The sequence below is a fragment of the Homarus americanus genome, unplaced genomic scaffold (assembly GCF_018991925.1).
Source record: "Homarus americanus isolate GMGI-L3 unplaced genomic scaffold, GMGI_Hamer_2.0 scaffold45562, whole genome shotgun sequence".
Classification (NCBI taxonomy): Eukaryota; Metazoa; Arthropoda; class Malacostraca; order Decapoda; family Nephropidae; genus Homarus; species Homarus americanus.
In genome coordinates, this window is record NW_024744839.1 from 366,860 (window position 1) to 384,669 (window position 17,810).

Consider the following 17,810-nt stretch of genomic DNA (forward strand, 5'->3'; position numbering starts at 1 on the left):
CAACCAAACCAACTCAAGGAATATTGGAAGGCCTTTAATGTCAAGAAAGCCATCGACCACATCGAGTCTTGGAAGGAAGTGTCTCAACAAATCATGAACGGAGTGTGTGGCGTAGGATTTGGCATGAGTGCGTGCACGATTATGTAGGAAAAGTGCGGCAAGACATTGTTAACCTTGCTGAGGAGGCGGACAGGGTTATGTTCAGGATCTGCTCCAGCAGCAGAAGCTTCATGAAGAAGAGGAAGAGCAGCCAGAGGGCTAGAAGACCTTGACCTCATCCATAAGGGGTTCAACTTTTTCTGTGCCTGGACCATACATGGAAAGGAGTGGTGCAGTTGCTTTAGTGTGGAAAGAGCCATCAGAGTCTACACAGATTTAACAACAGCTGAGGAGTAAAATAAGACAATTTACCAGCTTCAAACTGCATCCTGCATCTTTAGCTTCCAGTCCCACTACCTCTACCAGCAGATTTTCTTCCCCTCCTTCTACCTCTGGTGTGACTGTGGTGTCCTTGGCAGACAGCCCTCCTCATTTTGCTGAGTAAGGCCCTTACTCATCCCACCCCTACTTACCCCCTTGTGGAGAGCCCAGACTGCCCTCCCATAATGTAATGTACCAAAGTTATACAGTATTTTAGTAATATTTTTAATGTGTTAGGAAGTAAATTACAGTATTGTGTACTATTTATCATTAGTTAAGTAGGATTTTTGCTGTACGTGAACTGATTTCGTGTATGAAATTGGGGTTTTCTTGTCATTGGGGAACCAAACCCCATTTTTTTCATATGATCTTCTATTCGATATACAAAAATTTACTCAACGAATGGGTTTTCAGGAACCTAACCCATTTGTATAGCGAGGGATTCCGGCACTGCAAAACACAAATCATATGCGAAAACAGCAGTGAGCGAGCAAACAAGCTTGTACAATGGCAGCAAAGAATGAATTAAGAATGTTATGATACAGGAGATAGCCTACGTAATACATCAGCCAATCATTGGCATCCCATGTAGTCACATGACAGCAGTGGTGTGTATTCTTCCCTTCAAAATCAAAATATCTTTGTTTAGTTAACATATTATCTAATTGTACAGTATATAGCATTCTGCACACAGGCATTTGTTATTTAAGACTCCGTGAATTTAAACCAGCTGTAATAGGACTCCAAACTTTTGTTACTTGTAAGACAGAAATGTTTACCACTTGAAAATCTGCCCCTCGAATATGCAACATTCAATTTGCAGTAGCCTCTTCCACCCTCTTGCAGGGTAAAATGATATGCCACTGCCATTTGTAAGATGAAAACTATTAATTTAAATTAAATTAGCCCCATTTTTTCCAAATCCATGTACAGTAAATAGGATTCAGATCAAATTATTATGCTATGATAAGCATTCTGATGCTGGAATTTCCCCTCAATAATATTTGTTGTCATCACTGAGTAGAATTCCCTTTGCTAGAGATTTGGGCATTGAAAGCACATTATACTCCTGGTTGTCCTTCCCATACTACTACCCCCTACAGCACTGCAGCATTACCAGATCAATCATAAATTCATAACTGTAAATTCACAAACATGATCAAAAAGCATATGCATATTTGTTTAGAATAGCTTAGATACAGTATTTCATTTTACCATTGCCATAACTCATTGGTGTCATAAATAAAGTTTAAAGAAAAACGAAAAATAACAATTAATTATCTAAACAGGAAACCAGATTTACCAGAATCCAGTTGTTTTTTAACTTGGTTAGTTTTGAAAATGGTGGGCTTGATTGGCCACATTGTTTTCCTATTGGTAACTCCATGATGGCACCCACCCAAGGATATTCGTCAATGGAAGAGTTTTCAACAATGCCGAGACACAATTTGAAGAAGGTATGTCCCTAATGTGGACTACCTTGACAACCGACAAATATCGCTTGAGTGTCTTCGAAGCTTCTTATCCAATATGTGGAGTTCTCAAGCAATTTTCATTTTTTTTATGAGTCGATACTGTAGTTACGGTAAATGCCACATTTTGTTCCAACCATTTCAGCAATGTAACAACCAACATGAAGTGCTCACCATACAGTATGCACTGTATATGTTTAAGTGGTGATTCACTCTTAAGTAGCCTTGTCACTCATGTAAACACTGGCATGACATATTTCAGGAAATGTCTTTCTACAACAAGCAACTTATTCTTCAAAATATTGGTCTTGATCAGAAAGAAAATTAATGTAGTACATAATGTTCAATAGCAGGAAGTTGTTCCGCAAGGTGACCAGTTACAACACATGATGCAAAAACATGTGTGTTTATCTTATACTTTTGCTGAGCTTTCTCAAAATCCTCTTATCTTTCTGGGGAAGCCTTGCAGAAGTAGAAGAGTTCAATATCAAGTTGTTCAATGTCATCACCAAACTTGTCATAAGAAGCTGCAAAAGTGTTGAGCACTTTATGAAGATTGCAGGCACTAATGACTACAATCTGGGGATTTAATGTTGCCTTTGCCTGCTTCGTTAATAATGTACTTTCATTACATTTGGTTCATCACTGGAAATCAGCAGAAGTTTTTGAGTGTACAGTGGAGTAGCAATGTCAGTTATTTTTTCATGGAGAATAGCAGCTTGAGCCCTTCTAATAGTGATGGAAGCAAGATGACAAACAACAACACGATTCTCTTGTTCAGAGAAGTACCAGACCAAAATTTCCAAATGTTACCAGTGTTTGGCAGTTGATGTCTCATCGGCCTCTTAATGTACAGTCAACCCTCACTTTACGCGGTCCCACATTCCGCGTTTCCACGTTTATGCAGTACCCTGCCAATACAGGAATGCTCACATTCCGCAGTGCGTGTACCCCTTTACGCGGAGAGCAGCTGGCAAGCCGCGCCATTTTTGGATCCAAACCTCCCGCCATCTCTCCTGCCCTCTCCCGCCATCCGCTATGTTGTGTAAGCGGCGTGAGCAGGGTGCGCACAAGGTCGCCCAGTCATCAAAACATTACCGAGTTCTTCACCCGCCACCCACCACAGCCGGCCCAAGTCAGTGATAGTGATAATTATAGTGAGGATATGGATTTATATGGACTTTGAGGGGTTTGACAAATCTGTGGTGGATAGTGATACAATTGATACAAGTGATACAGGTGAGGGCCAATAATCTGCCCTCTGCCTCGGAACCAACCGCCCATCCCCGTGTGCCCAGCCATCTTTTCTACTAATGTAAGTGTTAAAAAACCTAATATTATTAATATTTCTCTTAATTATTAATTGTGTGTGCATACCATCATAAAGTTAAGATAATATTTTTACTACAACATAGTTGTGTGTCGTCAAAAAGTGGAGTTTGGGGGTCGGCCCGGTCTCTATTTCAATTAATCTCATATGTTATGTTGTTCACTTTCCGCCGTACCCTGTGGGTTGAATTAACCGCGTAAAGTGAGGGTTGACTGTATATGCTAAAGAAAAGTTTTTAATTTAATTTTCAACTAATTCTCGGAAATAAGCGCTTACAATTCAATGCAGCAGCAGCCGAATAACTTCAGCAGCAGTCACATGATCTGGAAATGACAGTGTAGGCTTAGATGATGATGTATCACTGAAGATCTAAACAATGCTTGTTTGGGGAGGCTGGAGTTGTTTTATATGTCTATTTTTATCACAGCATTTCTTCACATTTGCAATGTGAGAAAGCTTCTTTGAATGATGAACCAATGCATTACACCTTAATTTTACATTTTCATTACAAATTTAGCAATATCCTGCATTTACATAAGTGGATGATTTTATACACCACAAACTAATTAACCAGAAAACTGCAGGAGTCGGTTTCCTGGCCCACCCCATGAGCGGCAAAAAATTTGTAATTTTTTTCCCAAAATCATAAAATTAACCTTATAGAGAAAAAATACAAATTGTAATGTATTACATCTACAACCAATATATGAATCCTCTAGTTACATTGGCTTAGAACACAAGGATATTCACTGATGAGGCGGCATGTGGTGGAGGATGTAAACAGCATGGGAGGGGAAGGAGGTGGTGGAGGCATCACTTTTAGGGGAGGAGGAGATGTGTGAACTATGTTTCTGTCTAGTAGTGTTTTAGTAGTTAGCAAATTTTCAGATAACCATCACTTCACACAAAGGATGCGAGTGTTGCATCACATGGCTGTTCTTCCTCCTCCCCTTCACTTGATAGATCATGGAAACTTCCATCACTGACACCTCTCTCCTCACCTGCACACTCTACATTCCGTGTAGGGTCTTCTGACAGAGATAACAGCTCCGAATTAGTTTCCATGGCCATGGGAACAAATATGGAAAGGGGATAGAGGCTTTAGTTTTTCTTTTTCCAGGGTGGGGCATGTGAGGTTGCAGGAGAGGGAGCAACTAACTGCACAGGCTTCTTCCTCCTCCCAAGCACACCCACACCCTGCTTGCCTCTAACATTTTGTACTTCTGTTTTACCATCTTCATCACTCCTATTAGCTATTTGCTTAAGTTTACACTTTGCAGGCACTTTTTTCTTTATACAAACTTTCCTCCTACCAACACTAGTAACACCGGAGGCGGAGGGTTGGGCCTCCCCACTCGCCAAGTGTGACCTACGTCCAGCCTATGTGGGTACCGTACTGAGATACCACACCATAATCCCCCATATGATCACTGAGTGATTGAGAGGGAGGGTAGAAGGCCTGGGGAACCCTACACAGTAATACTAGTTACCACACTTAGCCCACGCACGAGTTTTTAAATGCATCTGTTCTATAGATATGTGCCGCACTTGCACGTTCAGATTTCATAGATGTGTGCTGCACTTCTCAGGTTAAATCATCATTACTGCCTTGTCCATGTGTCACTGAATCCATAATTCTTTTATTTTGAGCCATCATGTAACATCACATCTGTGAAAATGTTTAGTTTGTCATCAAAACATATGCCAGTTTTTTATCTCTTAAAAACCATAATATTTCATCATATTTCGGGAAAGCACAGCACTTATTTTGTGCACCACACACTCATACTACATTAGTGCACAAAATTATGAATGCATGGCAATGCTGGCAGCGCTTAGAAAAATGGAGGAGGTGAATTCGAAAGGTAGACTAAAACTAAATACTGTACCTGTACCTAGTATACAAAATGCAAATCAGCAAAGTTAAAACACAAAAACTTAATATTGAAAGAAGTTTATAACAATTTAATCAAGAACACAATAGTTATAGAAATTTTTTTTTCACATTCTGTCATCACACATGATGTTCTCACTTTGACACATGACTGCACCATTTTGACACATCTTGTCAGTTTAGGCACATTTTTCAGATAATTGTATTTCAACACATTATGGTACCTCTGAAATGACCAAGTTCATTGGGTTGTTGATATTGAGGGAATTAAGGTTGTTTGGAAAACTACTATGATCGACTGCTGAATAAGGAGAACGAATGGGAGAGAGGCAACCAAAGAGCAGCAGAGCCAGTGTAGGAACCATACCCAAGAATTCAAAGAAATGGATGAAGAAAGTAATTGACAAAATGAAGAATGTAAAGCACTAGAAGCTGTGGATGAGTTACAGAAATGCTGAAAGCATCAGACAATGTGAGCATGTCGATGGTGACCAAAGTGTTTAATGCAATTATGATTAAATGTATGTTCCAGCTGACTGGCAGAAGAGTGATCATGAGCATTTACAAGGGTAAAGGTGGGAACTACAGGGGCCTAAAGCTATCAGATCAGGTTATGAAAGCTGTAGAAAGAGTGGTAAAAATATTGCAGAGGAAGCAAGTAGATCTTAAAAAAATGAGCTTTGGGTTCATGTAAGAAATGAAAAGGAAATACAGATCAAAATGCCAATTCTGGAAACATAAGTTGAGGCAAATGTGAGCAAAATGAAAAATAATGCTTGTGAGGTTAATCAGCTTCCAGCAGAATTTATAAAACAAATGGGCAAGAATGGGCTAATTTTTTTTACTAAAATATGTACAGTAATTCTATAACGTAATTCAAGTGACCTTCCCCAGTGATTTAAAAAAAATCAACCATTGTATTATTATCTAAAAGGCCAGGAGCCATAGAGTGCACCCAGTTTGGAACAATAAGTTTAATAAGTCCTGTCTGCAAAGTTTTATTAAACATAATTTTGAGTAGAAAAAAATTTAGACTCGAGGGTGAGTTATCTGAACAGCAAAATGGATTTAGAAAGGGAAAAGAACTAGATTAATTATATTTGCTTTAGAGGCACAAAGAAATTTGTGTCAGCTTTGTTAATTTTGAAAAAGATTTTCATAAGGTAAAGCACAATAAACTTATAGAGATATTGGAAAAAATAGTCATTAATGAAGGATATTATTAGAATTTTAAAGACCCTTTATTAGTAACTGAAGGCTGCAGTGTTAGTAAATAATGAACCTACCAATGGGTTCACAGTTAAACAGGGAGTAAGACAGGGCTGTGTTCTATCTCCGACATTGTATAATATATTTTAAGAATTCTTGATAAGAGAAGTTATAAGTGATAATGAAGGACTAAGAGTTAATGGTAAAGTAAAATATAATAATTATACGCTTTGCAGATGAAGCATTACAAAAACTTGTTAACAGATTAGTGGAAAAGGGTGAAAAATATGGTTTAGAGTTAATGCTGTAAAGATGAAAGTTTTGGTCGTTTCAAAATTGTAAATAGGAGTTTACCAAGAATTTATCTTGAATCTCCTCCTTTTTATCAAGGTACTGTATCAGAGGCACTATCACGGGACTTTAGGACTGGTTTGCCCTGGGAGTAGTTGTATCCTGACAACTTAGTTCAATGAGCAGATAGTATTGAAGAGGCAATGGAGACATTTAAGAAATGGAAGGATGAAATAGTCAAAGGGCTTGAAAATGAATGTGGGAAAAAAATCTGATTATTGGCATAGGTGAAGGACTCGTGATGAGAAGTGGAAAATGGCCATGTGCTGTCTTAAGAAAGTGTTGGCAGCAACTCAATAATGTAGAATAAGCGTTGAAGATGGGTACACAAACGGTACAATTGTGTTCATGGCAGATTGCAGAATGTTGCAGACTTTAAGTGTTCTATATGCATTGGTAATCAATGTGGTCTTAGCAAGGATGGAGAAATTCTAACATCATCATCAACAGTTTAAGGCCATTTTCCAAGCTCACGTGGGTTATCCTTGATTACCCGATGGCAGTTGTTGGGAAAGACCAGAATGTGATGTCCCCCTCCACCCCTCCCCTCCCAACCCTCCAATCACCACTGGAAACCCAGGTATGGCACATTGCCTAAGTGCATCAGCCCAGAAAATGCAGCAGAGACTAGGGGATAGGCACAGCTCTGGTAACCCGGTGGAAATAGCTGGTAAAGCAGGGTCACAAAACTTAGAGGAAATCAAACTGTTAGAGAGCTTGGCTGCCTGGGTGATATGATCAATACTCTGGAGAGGGTGCTAAAGCTAGCTCAGTTGCTACAGTCAAAAGTGGCTGGAGGAAGTTCAGGAAGTTGCTGCCTTTATTTGCCTATATTATTGAAATGAGGGCCCTTCCTTCAAATGAAAAATTAAGATATAAGCAACTAATATGAGAAGTGTGATGTTGTATGGCAGTGAAACATGCGCAATTATTGGGAATGAAATAGGTAGGCTTAAGCAAGCTGAAACGAGAAAGAAAAGGTGGATGTGTAAAATGAAACTAAAACATAGGGAACCCTGTTAAGAGCTAAGATGGTGGCTGGGTAATTTTTTTATTTTATTTATTATTTTTTTTTTTTTTTACTTTTTTTTTAAATACAGGATTAGCACATCAGGGCACAGGTCAATAACCCACAACAGGGCCTGGGGGCAAAATAATAATAATAATAATAATAATAATAATAATAATAATAATAATAATAATAATAATAATAATAATAATAATAATAAAATAAAAATAATAATAATAAAAATAATAAAAATAAAAATAATAATACAGTAATCATAATAATAATAATAATAATAATAAAAGTGAAAAATTATATACTGTATGTCTGTTATGTTGTCAAAGTAAGAGAAACAATTGAAACCCTGCAATTGTGTGTAAATGAGGCAGAAAGTCAGATCAGCAGCCTGGGACTTGGTCAAAAAATTTGTGGTGCCATATGGCAGCAGGGTCTACCATTAGACAACACATTATGCTTCCAATATCTTGAAGTTTTGTTTAAAATTGAATTATAATGGTTAAATAAAGGGCACCTTACCAGAACCCTTCCCATTCTTGGTTTCAGACGGTACAGATGGCACTGAGTCGACTGATCCTGTGTCAATTGTCAGGTCCGGTAAGCTGTCACTATCATTATTTGAATCTTCTCTTCTCTTCTGACTTCTGTCATCACCTGTGTTACGAAAATATACATTAAAAACTCATATAAAACTTTGAGGGAATGAAAATAGGATCATCCATAGACCAAAAATTATGAGTCAAAGTTAAAAAATAAATATAGTACAGTATAATATAAATCATATTACTATACCTCTGACTACCATGAAGGAGAGTGTAATGTTGGAAAGGATAGCCATCTCTTTTTTAGGTAATATTAGCTTTAAAGTATCAGTGATGAAAAAAGAAGTAAATTATAGTACTGTATGTAATTTGACATGAATGAACATACCATTTTCACTTATATGTAATCGGTCATCTGTGGTTAAGCCGCTGGAAGGACTGGACGAACTATCAACAAGAGTGGAATTGGAAAATGGATCTTCCACCTTTAATCTTGGTCCGTTAGTGGAATCAGAGGTTATAGCAGAAGAGTTTGCGACAGCAGTTAGAGCTGCTAACGTGATGGAGACTGATGGTGCAGGAACAGCTTTGACCTTAGTGTCTTCCCCAAAGGTGTCCTGCATTGAGGAGAAATATGTAACTCAATAAACTGTACTGAATATACAGTATTAGTACTTGAAAGTGGTTGCCCAATTTGCCCTGTTCTTAATTCATTTAGTCAACCATTTACCTAACTTAAATTAATGTGTGTATCTTAAAAAAATTTCTTGCTTCATACAGTTAAGTCTGTACAGTAAACAGTAAGGGATTCTATCAGAAACAACTTACATGCACTGTACTGTACTAATATAGTTAAAGCCACCATCTGTTAAGTAATGAAAGATTGTGTCATTAACTCCCCACATATTTCACCTGAGCACTACACATTTGCCCTCATGAACATCGGACTCTTATAAACACTTTCATTGACCTTTAATATATAGATCACATAAGGATACCTAAATCTATTATTAACAGAATCTGTTACCCTTGCCATGCTAAATATACAGGTCCTCCACAGAGAAATGAAACAACTTTGAAGCCTAATAAATTTTTATGTATAAATGTGATGATGCTGAAACTTGCAGTTACCACACCATACAGTATATCTAATTTATGTGCTTAATTTTTTTTTGTGTGTTTGAGATTGAAAAGACGAATTGTGTATGGCCAAACTGAAGTCACCTACCCTGGTGCCAACCGAACTGCATATTCCAGCAGGATGGGGCTCCTCCCCACTAGTCAGATAATGTCTTGCCTACTTCTTCCTTGATACCCGGGTGTCACATCACTGGCTGGGTACATACGTGCACATTTCCTGGTCACCTAAATCGCCTGACATTACCTTGCTCGATTTTTTCTTTGGGGTTAAGTGAAATCCAAATTGTACTCCACAAAGGAGTAGGACATTGTTCTGCTGAAAGAGCAGATCAAAGCAGCGGTGGCCTCTATAACCCCCATGATGTAATAAAAATGTGTGGAGGGATATTGAGTGCCATTGTGACTTAGTCCATGCTATGAATGGTGCACATGTTGAATGTCAACCCAAATGTACCCTCGTGATATGTACCCATACAGCAAATGAAACTCAAGCATATTGACTATGAGCTGTATGAATATTCCTGTTTGCACTATTCAAAAAAAAATTATAAGGCTTCAAAGTTGTTTCATTTCAATGTGGACAATTGCAATGAGTTCTAAATCAATCCAGTAAAAATTTGCCAAGGGTGAACCTTCTCACAAAGCAAAAGTTTCATGTATAATCCCTGACATCCTGTAGTCAAAATACTAGAAGAAATTCCTTCAGTATTTCAAGGCAAAATTATTCATGATATGAAAGTCAGGTAAAGCAGACAAACAAGACTTGTAGTGTTGACTTGTTATGTCATCTTTACCCCTTTTAATATGTTTCTAACCATCAAGGGTAATCTAACCAGAAAAGGCAAGCCAAGTCGTGGAGCAAGAAAAAAATTTAAACTAAGAATCTGAGAATTATCAATTATGAGAGTAATGTATTGGTGATATGGTAGTAAAGTTGAATCTTAGACTTCCTGTACTGATCAACTTATTTTCTCAAGTTGAATTTAACCTTTTGGACACTTATACTGCAGTACAACAAATCATGAATACTAGTGCAGTATTGTACTGTAATAATTAATGCGATGTCTGACTTTTCTCCCAACTTCCATAAAAAAAAACTACTATTTTGCTGGAGCATTCCTCAACACTCCCTTGCTTGCATGGCAGATGACAGAGTCAAAAGTTGTTGGCCAGTGATGTTGTCTAGACCAATCACAATTTTAGCCTCAAAGGATCACCCGAAGATCCCCCTCCCCATCCAGACAGTTCCAGGATGGTGCAATATTTATTATACATAAAAAAAGCTACATTATGATAATATACAGTACAGTACAATGTTTCTAATATTTGTTTACAAGTTGGCAATGTGGCAGCATTGCCAACATTTAAATCCAGATATTTAAGTTTTTCTCTCTATATTACCTCCAAATACAGTATTTTTCTTACACCAGAGTACTGTACTGTACAGTATAAATACGAATGTCATCATTGTACTGTTTTGTTTGATTTACCTGAAATCAGAGGATGACAAAAAGTATTTTTTACAAAATTTTACCTTAAGATGAGATTAAAATAATATTATATTTTCGAGTTATATTAGACAATTTTTTATTCCAATATTAGGTAATATTTTCTAAAATTTTTGACATTTGATACAGTTTTAACTAATTGTTAGAGCATAAAATGAGAAATCCATAACTACTGTATATAAATTTGTCTCTTCTTTTTCATGTTTTTCCTCTGCTGACAGACGTTGTTTTTAAGAAATACTGATGCCAGATATGGAAACTTTATGCTTTTGTCTTGATAAAAAACAGCAAAAACAAAATAAAAATAAAAATATATACAGGTATATATATTTTTTGGAGAACTGACACTCCTTGGTAATATTGCTTCGAGAAACAAAATCATAGGGCTAAACGTATCTCTTCTATTTTATCATTTATTATACAGTATTACCAAAATGATTTGAAAATGTAATACAGTATACCTCTGTACTCCACCAATGATTTTCTTAAGACAGATTTATTCCTCCATAAGTCAATAAGACTGTATGGAGTCATTTACAGCAATACAGAAATCACGGAAAAAAACACAAAAAGATGTTCCTTTTCAAGTAAAAAAGTATTATTGTATAAATAATTCAGCAATGAAGATACGGAAAAAATTACAATTGTGTTTTCCTCTGCTATCAAGAAGATGCAAGGCCATAGTTCTGAACTGACTGTCTGTCCATCACAAAATTCAGTACAGGAAATGACCATGTCGTTTTCCTGTCATCAGGAGTACAAAAGTGAAACCCTATAAGGAATAACTGCAATAAAGAAGGAAAAGTGAAAACTGATACGTATACTGTACGTCAGAAAAGCATAAACGCCTCCCAATGAAACACCTTACTGCCTCATTTCTGTACCCAAACTATGCATGTGTGATATTATTGCATTCACAATTTCAATTTGAGCAACGACTCTGTCAGGTATCGGGAAAAGTCGTTAAAAATGAGATGGACTGAGGTGTGATAAATTCCATTCTATGAACAAGGGGGAGAAACTGGTAACTAACTTAAGTGAATAACTGATTTGAAAGCAAGAAACTTTTCCATCATTAGTTTTAAAAATGAGTTATGAATAAAAATACAGTATATAATTAAATCTTTACACACACACACACACAAATGTTTGTTGCACTATAGCCATCAACTACAGTGCAGTATTAATGAACTACTCACCATATATTGCAATTCAAATGTACTAAAGTATACAATATCATGAAGAAAAACCTTAGGTAAACCAAAATACTAAACAAGGATTAGTAAAACAATGATCCCTTACACTGGCTTAAATTAAATAACATTTCTATCAGAACTTCTCAGAAATTTTCACAATAAATTTTTATCTTTCAAGACCATGCAACACCTACAGTATATCTACAGCCTGGTTAGTGATTAACTTTGTTGTCCAATTTACACAACAATTAAATTTTTTACATAATAACTTGAAATATTCATATTCTACAGTATATCAAAGTAAAATATTAAAAAAACAAAATTAAAGGATTGACACTTGTTAATATACCAACTTCAGTAAACAGTATTGTAAATTCATTTATTCCTTATCACCTTAAGTAAATTAAAATCAAGTAAGTGATGCAAACAATGTGCATGTACAAAAAGAAAGAAAAGAAAAGAAAAACTCATACACTTCATCTCATAAAAATATTAGATAACAACAAAAACTACTTACCTCTAATGTGAAGTAAAATAAGCCTATACTGACAAGATATATATTACAATTATACAGGTACAGTACAGTACAGTACAGTACAGTACAGTACAGTACAGTACAGTACTCCTGTCAAGTTATGACCAGTGCCTTAGAGCTAAACAAACAAGCATCCATTAATCTTCACAATAATTTTGTTTATGTACCTTTTCATGAGTCTTTCAGCTTTAAAAATGGGAACTTGATCATGAAAATTCATTTTACAGCAGTCATCAAGGAACAAACCATGAATGATACGCCACCAAAGTTGGTCGGGTTTGGCCTGAATAACACCAAACTAAGGAAGATATGATTAATCAAACACCCCATACTACCCACCACCTTTATATGAGGAAGGCTAAAAAGCTGCCAAGGTTGCCCCCAAGGCTGGTAAACTCAATGGTCTGTCACAAAGGCTCTTCCCTCTCAACTGCCACAAAGGCTCACAGTACCACACCTTCCCATTAGCCAACCTAACACAGAGGGGAGAAACCTGCTTCATTTCTCAATGCTATATAAAAGGAATTTCTAGCATCAAACCCTCATCTATAAGCGAATGCCACTTTGGAATGACAATAGTAGAAACATGGAAAAGGAGGAAAGAAGTTTCAGTTGCTGCAAAACACATACAGTATCCCGACAATGAATCTCCACTAGTACAGAAATATTTAAACACAGGGAATAATCTTATAAACTCTCCGCTGCCCAGACCCTCAGTGTTCTTCTACACATCTGGTGAGACCCATGACTCAAGAGAAATACCATTTGAGAGAGAAAATAACCACTCCTTTGGCAAAGATTCTCCCTCACTGAGATTAAACACAGAGGAGTTCAATGTCACATGTCAGAAGACTGTATCAACTAAGTTCCCAGAAGCCTAACACTCAGATGTGATCAAATCAAAATAACTGAAACTAAACCATTCAGAGAAGCAAACATTATCCATAACCTAAATTAAACTAAAAAAAGAAAACTAAAGATTCCAAGTATGTAACCTGTAAAACTGAGGACAATGGCATGAGAAGATACCTGTTCCTACCCTCTGAGATGACAACTGAACAGAATTTAGACAAAGCCCAATGAAGAGGGTAAACCTCATTCTATTTGGCTAAAATGAATGCTACTCAAGTAACAATCCCACAGAACTGTTATAATTTCAAACATCTGAATTTCTAGTTAAGTTATCTAAGAATGTATAAAAGCAAGCAGTTAACAATATTTTACCACACACAACAATGCAACCCATGACATCCAAAAGTCAACCAAATTTAGATTTTGTAGGCAGTATGTGTGGTACAATTTTGTTCAACACCTAATCATCCACTGTGAGATACTGTGTACACAAGAACAAGATTAGGATGAATGCACACGTGCACTGACAAATGAAACCATACATGTATGAAAAGATGCAAAGTCGGCACGTATGTACAGATGCAGGCATGCATGTGCAGATGGATGCAAGCATGAATGCGCTAATGAACCAGCCAATATGTCCTAAGCCTATGGCAGGAACATATATGTTATCTTGTACTGTATACAGAAACTGCATTATTGTTTTTAGTGATAGTGAGCATCTGATCTCAACCTTTGACACATGACTTCAAAAAAGTTATTCAGGTCTGGAACTTTGGGTGTACCCCGTATTGTAACATAAGTAGTGTACGTTTGATCAATATCCACTTGTTAAGTCTTGAGACATCTTGTCCACAAGCTAAACACATAAATCTTTAGTATCAAACATCTTTTACTTTTGACTTTCACACGTATGTATAGGACTGTGTATGTAATACCTGTTAACCAGGCTCAGTTAATAATCCATACATCCAGTCTAAAGATCTTGTCTTATTAAGGTCATGGAGTTGAACACACAAGGGAAAACCACCTTACCCCTCATCACAGCTGGGGTACAGAAAATGGCCATCCACTATGTACCATTAAAAATTGCAGCTTGATTTAAATTTACAGAAATTTGTATAATCATACTTTGCTATAACTAGGACAAACCTCATATAATGAGGATTACACCGACAGAAAGTTTCCTTCGAGCCCAGTACAGTACAGTACAGTACCATATCTGAGTGAACCTTAAACAAAGGTCTTGTCAAAACATTCCTTCAAGAAATGTTCATGTCACAGAAACAAGTATACAGTATCATTGGCTGTAGCTAATTTGTTTTTGTTCACTGTCATTCACTATTCCATTCAAGAAACAATTTATCATCTTTTGCAAGAGTCCAATAGTATATATATTGCATGTATACAATCTGAAGGCATTAAAATTATTTGAGGCAACAAGACCTTGCAATCTGACTTAAAAAACAGCTTCTCAACAAGTATTTTTCACCAGCAGCAAAAATCGTCTAATTTATACAAATACAATCAACCCCAAGCACCTTATCTGCTGATGTTACATCTGCCCTATTTAAATAAGTCAAACAGGCAAATGGGCCAAAATAGTTAAATACAGTACAATGTTATGTATTAACTACAATATTACTACCAAGAGCCAAGTTACGATAATGTTAATACAGTATACTGTATACCTACACTTTAAAGGTATGTATGATCAAACATGTAAATACTGTATTGGTCATAAGGTCAAAAGTCAGAAGAGAGGTTTAGATAAACTGCAACATCACTATCCTACAACAAATTACCTAACTCTGGGTTTCTTTACTTGAAACAAACAGAGAAAAGTGGCATCAAAAAATGGTACAAAATAAATCCTTACTGAAACTGATTTGAAAAATATCAATAGTAGGTATTTTCACCTTATATCAATACCAGAAGCACTCTCACCACCTGCTGCCTCAGGGTACTGGCAGGCTCTCCCTAGGGGATTGGTTGAGTGACTCTTAAGTGGTCACAGCCAAGGTGAGGTCCATTGGCCATAAAAGCAATATAATGAATATAAATGGAGAGTGAACTTTCTGTTTCATATGCCTGAAAAATTATGCAACACAGTAAGAGAAAGAACAATAAAAAATGACAGGACAATGAATGGCCACAGAAAGGTAATAAATGTTTATAGATAAATAAAATAAAAAATTACCAGAGATAGTAGGCAGCTGCAAAGGAATGATAGAAGGAACCAACATAATCAAGTCCTAGCTGAATTACACTAAAAGATAACAAAGATGTAAAACCAAAATGGTTTACAATACCCGAGATAATTACTGTATAAGTGAATAAAATGCAATGAATAGGTAAACAAAAGACACATGAAGGAATTAAGGAATAGAATGAAGTGTCAGACAGAGCCATCTAAGCATTGCTAGGGTAATGCTATAGGAGCATACAGTACTGAGAGAGAGAGAAGTGAGGTGAGAAAGTGGTAAACAGAAGTACAAGATGATACAGAAATGGAAAGACTAAGTACAGTACTGTAGGTGGAAAGATGAGATGAGGGGGAAGGACATCATGAAGTAACAGTGTCCAACTGTCCATGCATGATTAGAAAATATGGAGTTAACTGGGTTTTATGGATGGACATACTGGCGATATTTGATGATCAGGTGTAACATGAGGTAATGGAGGCAAATGAAATGCTTATCTTAGGGGTTTTGTGAAGGTGGATTGCCAGAGCAGAGCAATCTAGGTGAGGCTGTTTTAAAGAATCAACAAAAATGAATATGGGGAGAGCCTGCATCACTCTTTTTAACTCCAGCCATCCTGTGATGTAGTGGGAAAGGGCTTAAGAGAGTTGAAAGGAAAAATACGGCAATACAAATAATAGTTACTCAAGATAACATTATTGTGAATTGTTAGTGGGTGCTTGTATTGTTTAAAAATTACAAACTAACCCCCCCCTCAAAAAAAAAAAATAAAATAAAAAATGGATTACCCATGAAAGCTTTTGTACACTGAGACATTTATGACACTGAAAGGAACAATATGCTTAATAACTAATGGTAAAAACTTTGTGTAACTTACCTCTTGGAGTAGATCAGGAGAAATGAGTTAGAACATTACACTCAACCAACACCTACCTCCTCATATCCAGTACAGGCTTTGAAAATAACAATATGTTTAAGGGAAATTCATTTCAGGATAATCAAGACTTACTGATAAAACAGACCAAACAAAATTAAAAGAATTAAGCTTGATAATAATACCAATAATAATGATAAAAAAGACTTCTGTATTGAGAAAAAAATGGGTGAAGACTAGGGTCATGGACCCCATCTCAAGAGTTTACTGTGCACCACCTACCCAATGATGATAACAAAACAAAATACTGTACTGTATCCTCAACATCATTAACAGAAAGATGGTCTTTACTCAAATGGTAACGAATTTAAGCCCTAAAACCGATCACTGTATTGGCGGACTAATACTACAGCTGGTGAGCAGGCGAAAACATGTTGGGAAAAATTCTTAAGGAATTCGTTAACCGAATTGAATATTCTTATGGAAGGTAATTCGTTAACCGAGGCGTTCGTTAACCGAGGGATCACTTATATATACTGTGTGTGTGTATATATATATATATATATATATATATATATATATATATATATATATATATATATATATATATATATATATATATATATATATATATATATATATATATATATATATATATATATACTGTATAAAATTTTCTTTATCCCAATTATACATGTGCTAGTATAATACCATGGTATATGTGGCCAGCCTTCTCCCTCTTCTCATGTTCGTTCACAAAACTTTTTGGGCTTCTGCCCTGGGTTTTCTAATTACTCTCAGCATGCAGGCCAGAGTTAAGTTTTCTCTTCATAACTCTATTTTATTCATGTCCTCAGTAGCGGGTTCAGTCTTTCCTTGAGAACTTTAGTGAGGCTGCTAGCCTTAGTGATCTTTCCAGGCACTGACCTTCCGGTCTTACTAGCAATCTAGAGTTATGTTGGGATGGACCTTGTATCATCAACCCAATACATCTTGCTAGAGTAATGGTAAACGATGTTAGCCAATGGAGCGCTATGGTAGCAGCTCAGCACTGTCAACCCTTCCGGGTGACGATGCTCACACAGGCATTTTCGCTCAAGCTAATTAATTAAAGCGATGATGTCTGTGGACCCTGATTGGCAACAAATAGAGAACTTGATGATCCCTCAAAATATAAATGCTCTAAATGAAGTTAGTTTGATTAAGAATCAAAGTTCATTGAGCTGAGGGATAATTGAGATATGAGAAGGGAGAGATAG

The 17,810-nt window shown here is 36.4% G+C and overlaps 1 protein-coding gene across 2 annotated transcripts in view; it reads right to left on the reverse strand.

Annotated features, from left to right (window-relative positions):
• The window catches only part of LOC121878079 (transcription intermediary factor 1-alpha-like), a 103,819-nt gene that overhangs the window by 16,594 nt on the left and 69,415 nt on the right, over positions 1–17,810 (reverse strand). For both annotated transcript variants that reach the window (XM_042384067.1, XM_042384065.1), the window contains exons 10-11: positions 8,631–8,859; positions 8,220–8,354 (exon numbers count right to left, since the gene is read on the reverse strand). In XM_042384067.1, coding sequence (XP_042240001.1) covers positions 8,220–8,354; positions 8,631–8,859 — 364 coding nt within the window. The remainder of the gene's footprint in view (positions 1–8,219; positions 8,355–8,630; positions 8,860–17,810) is intronic.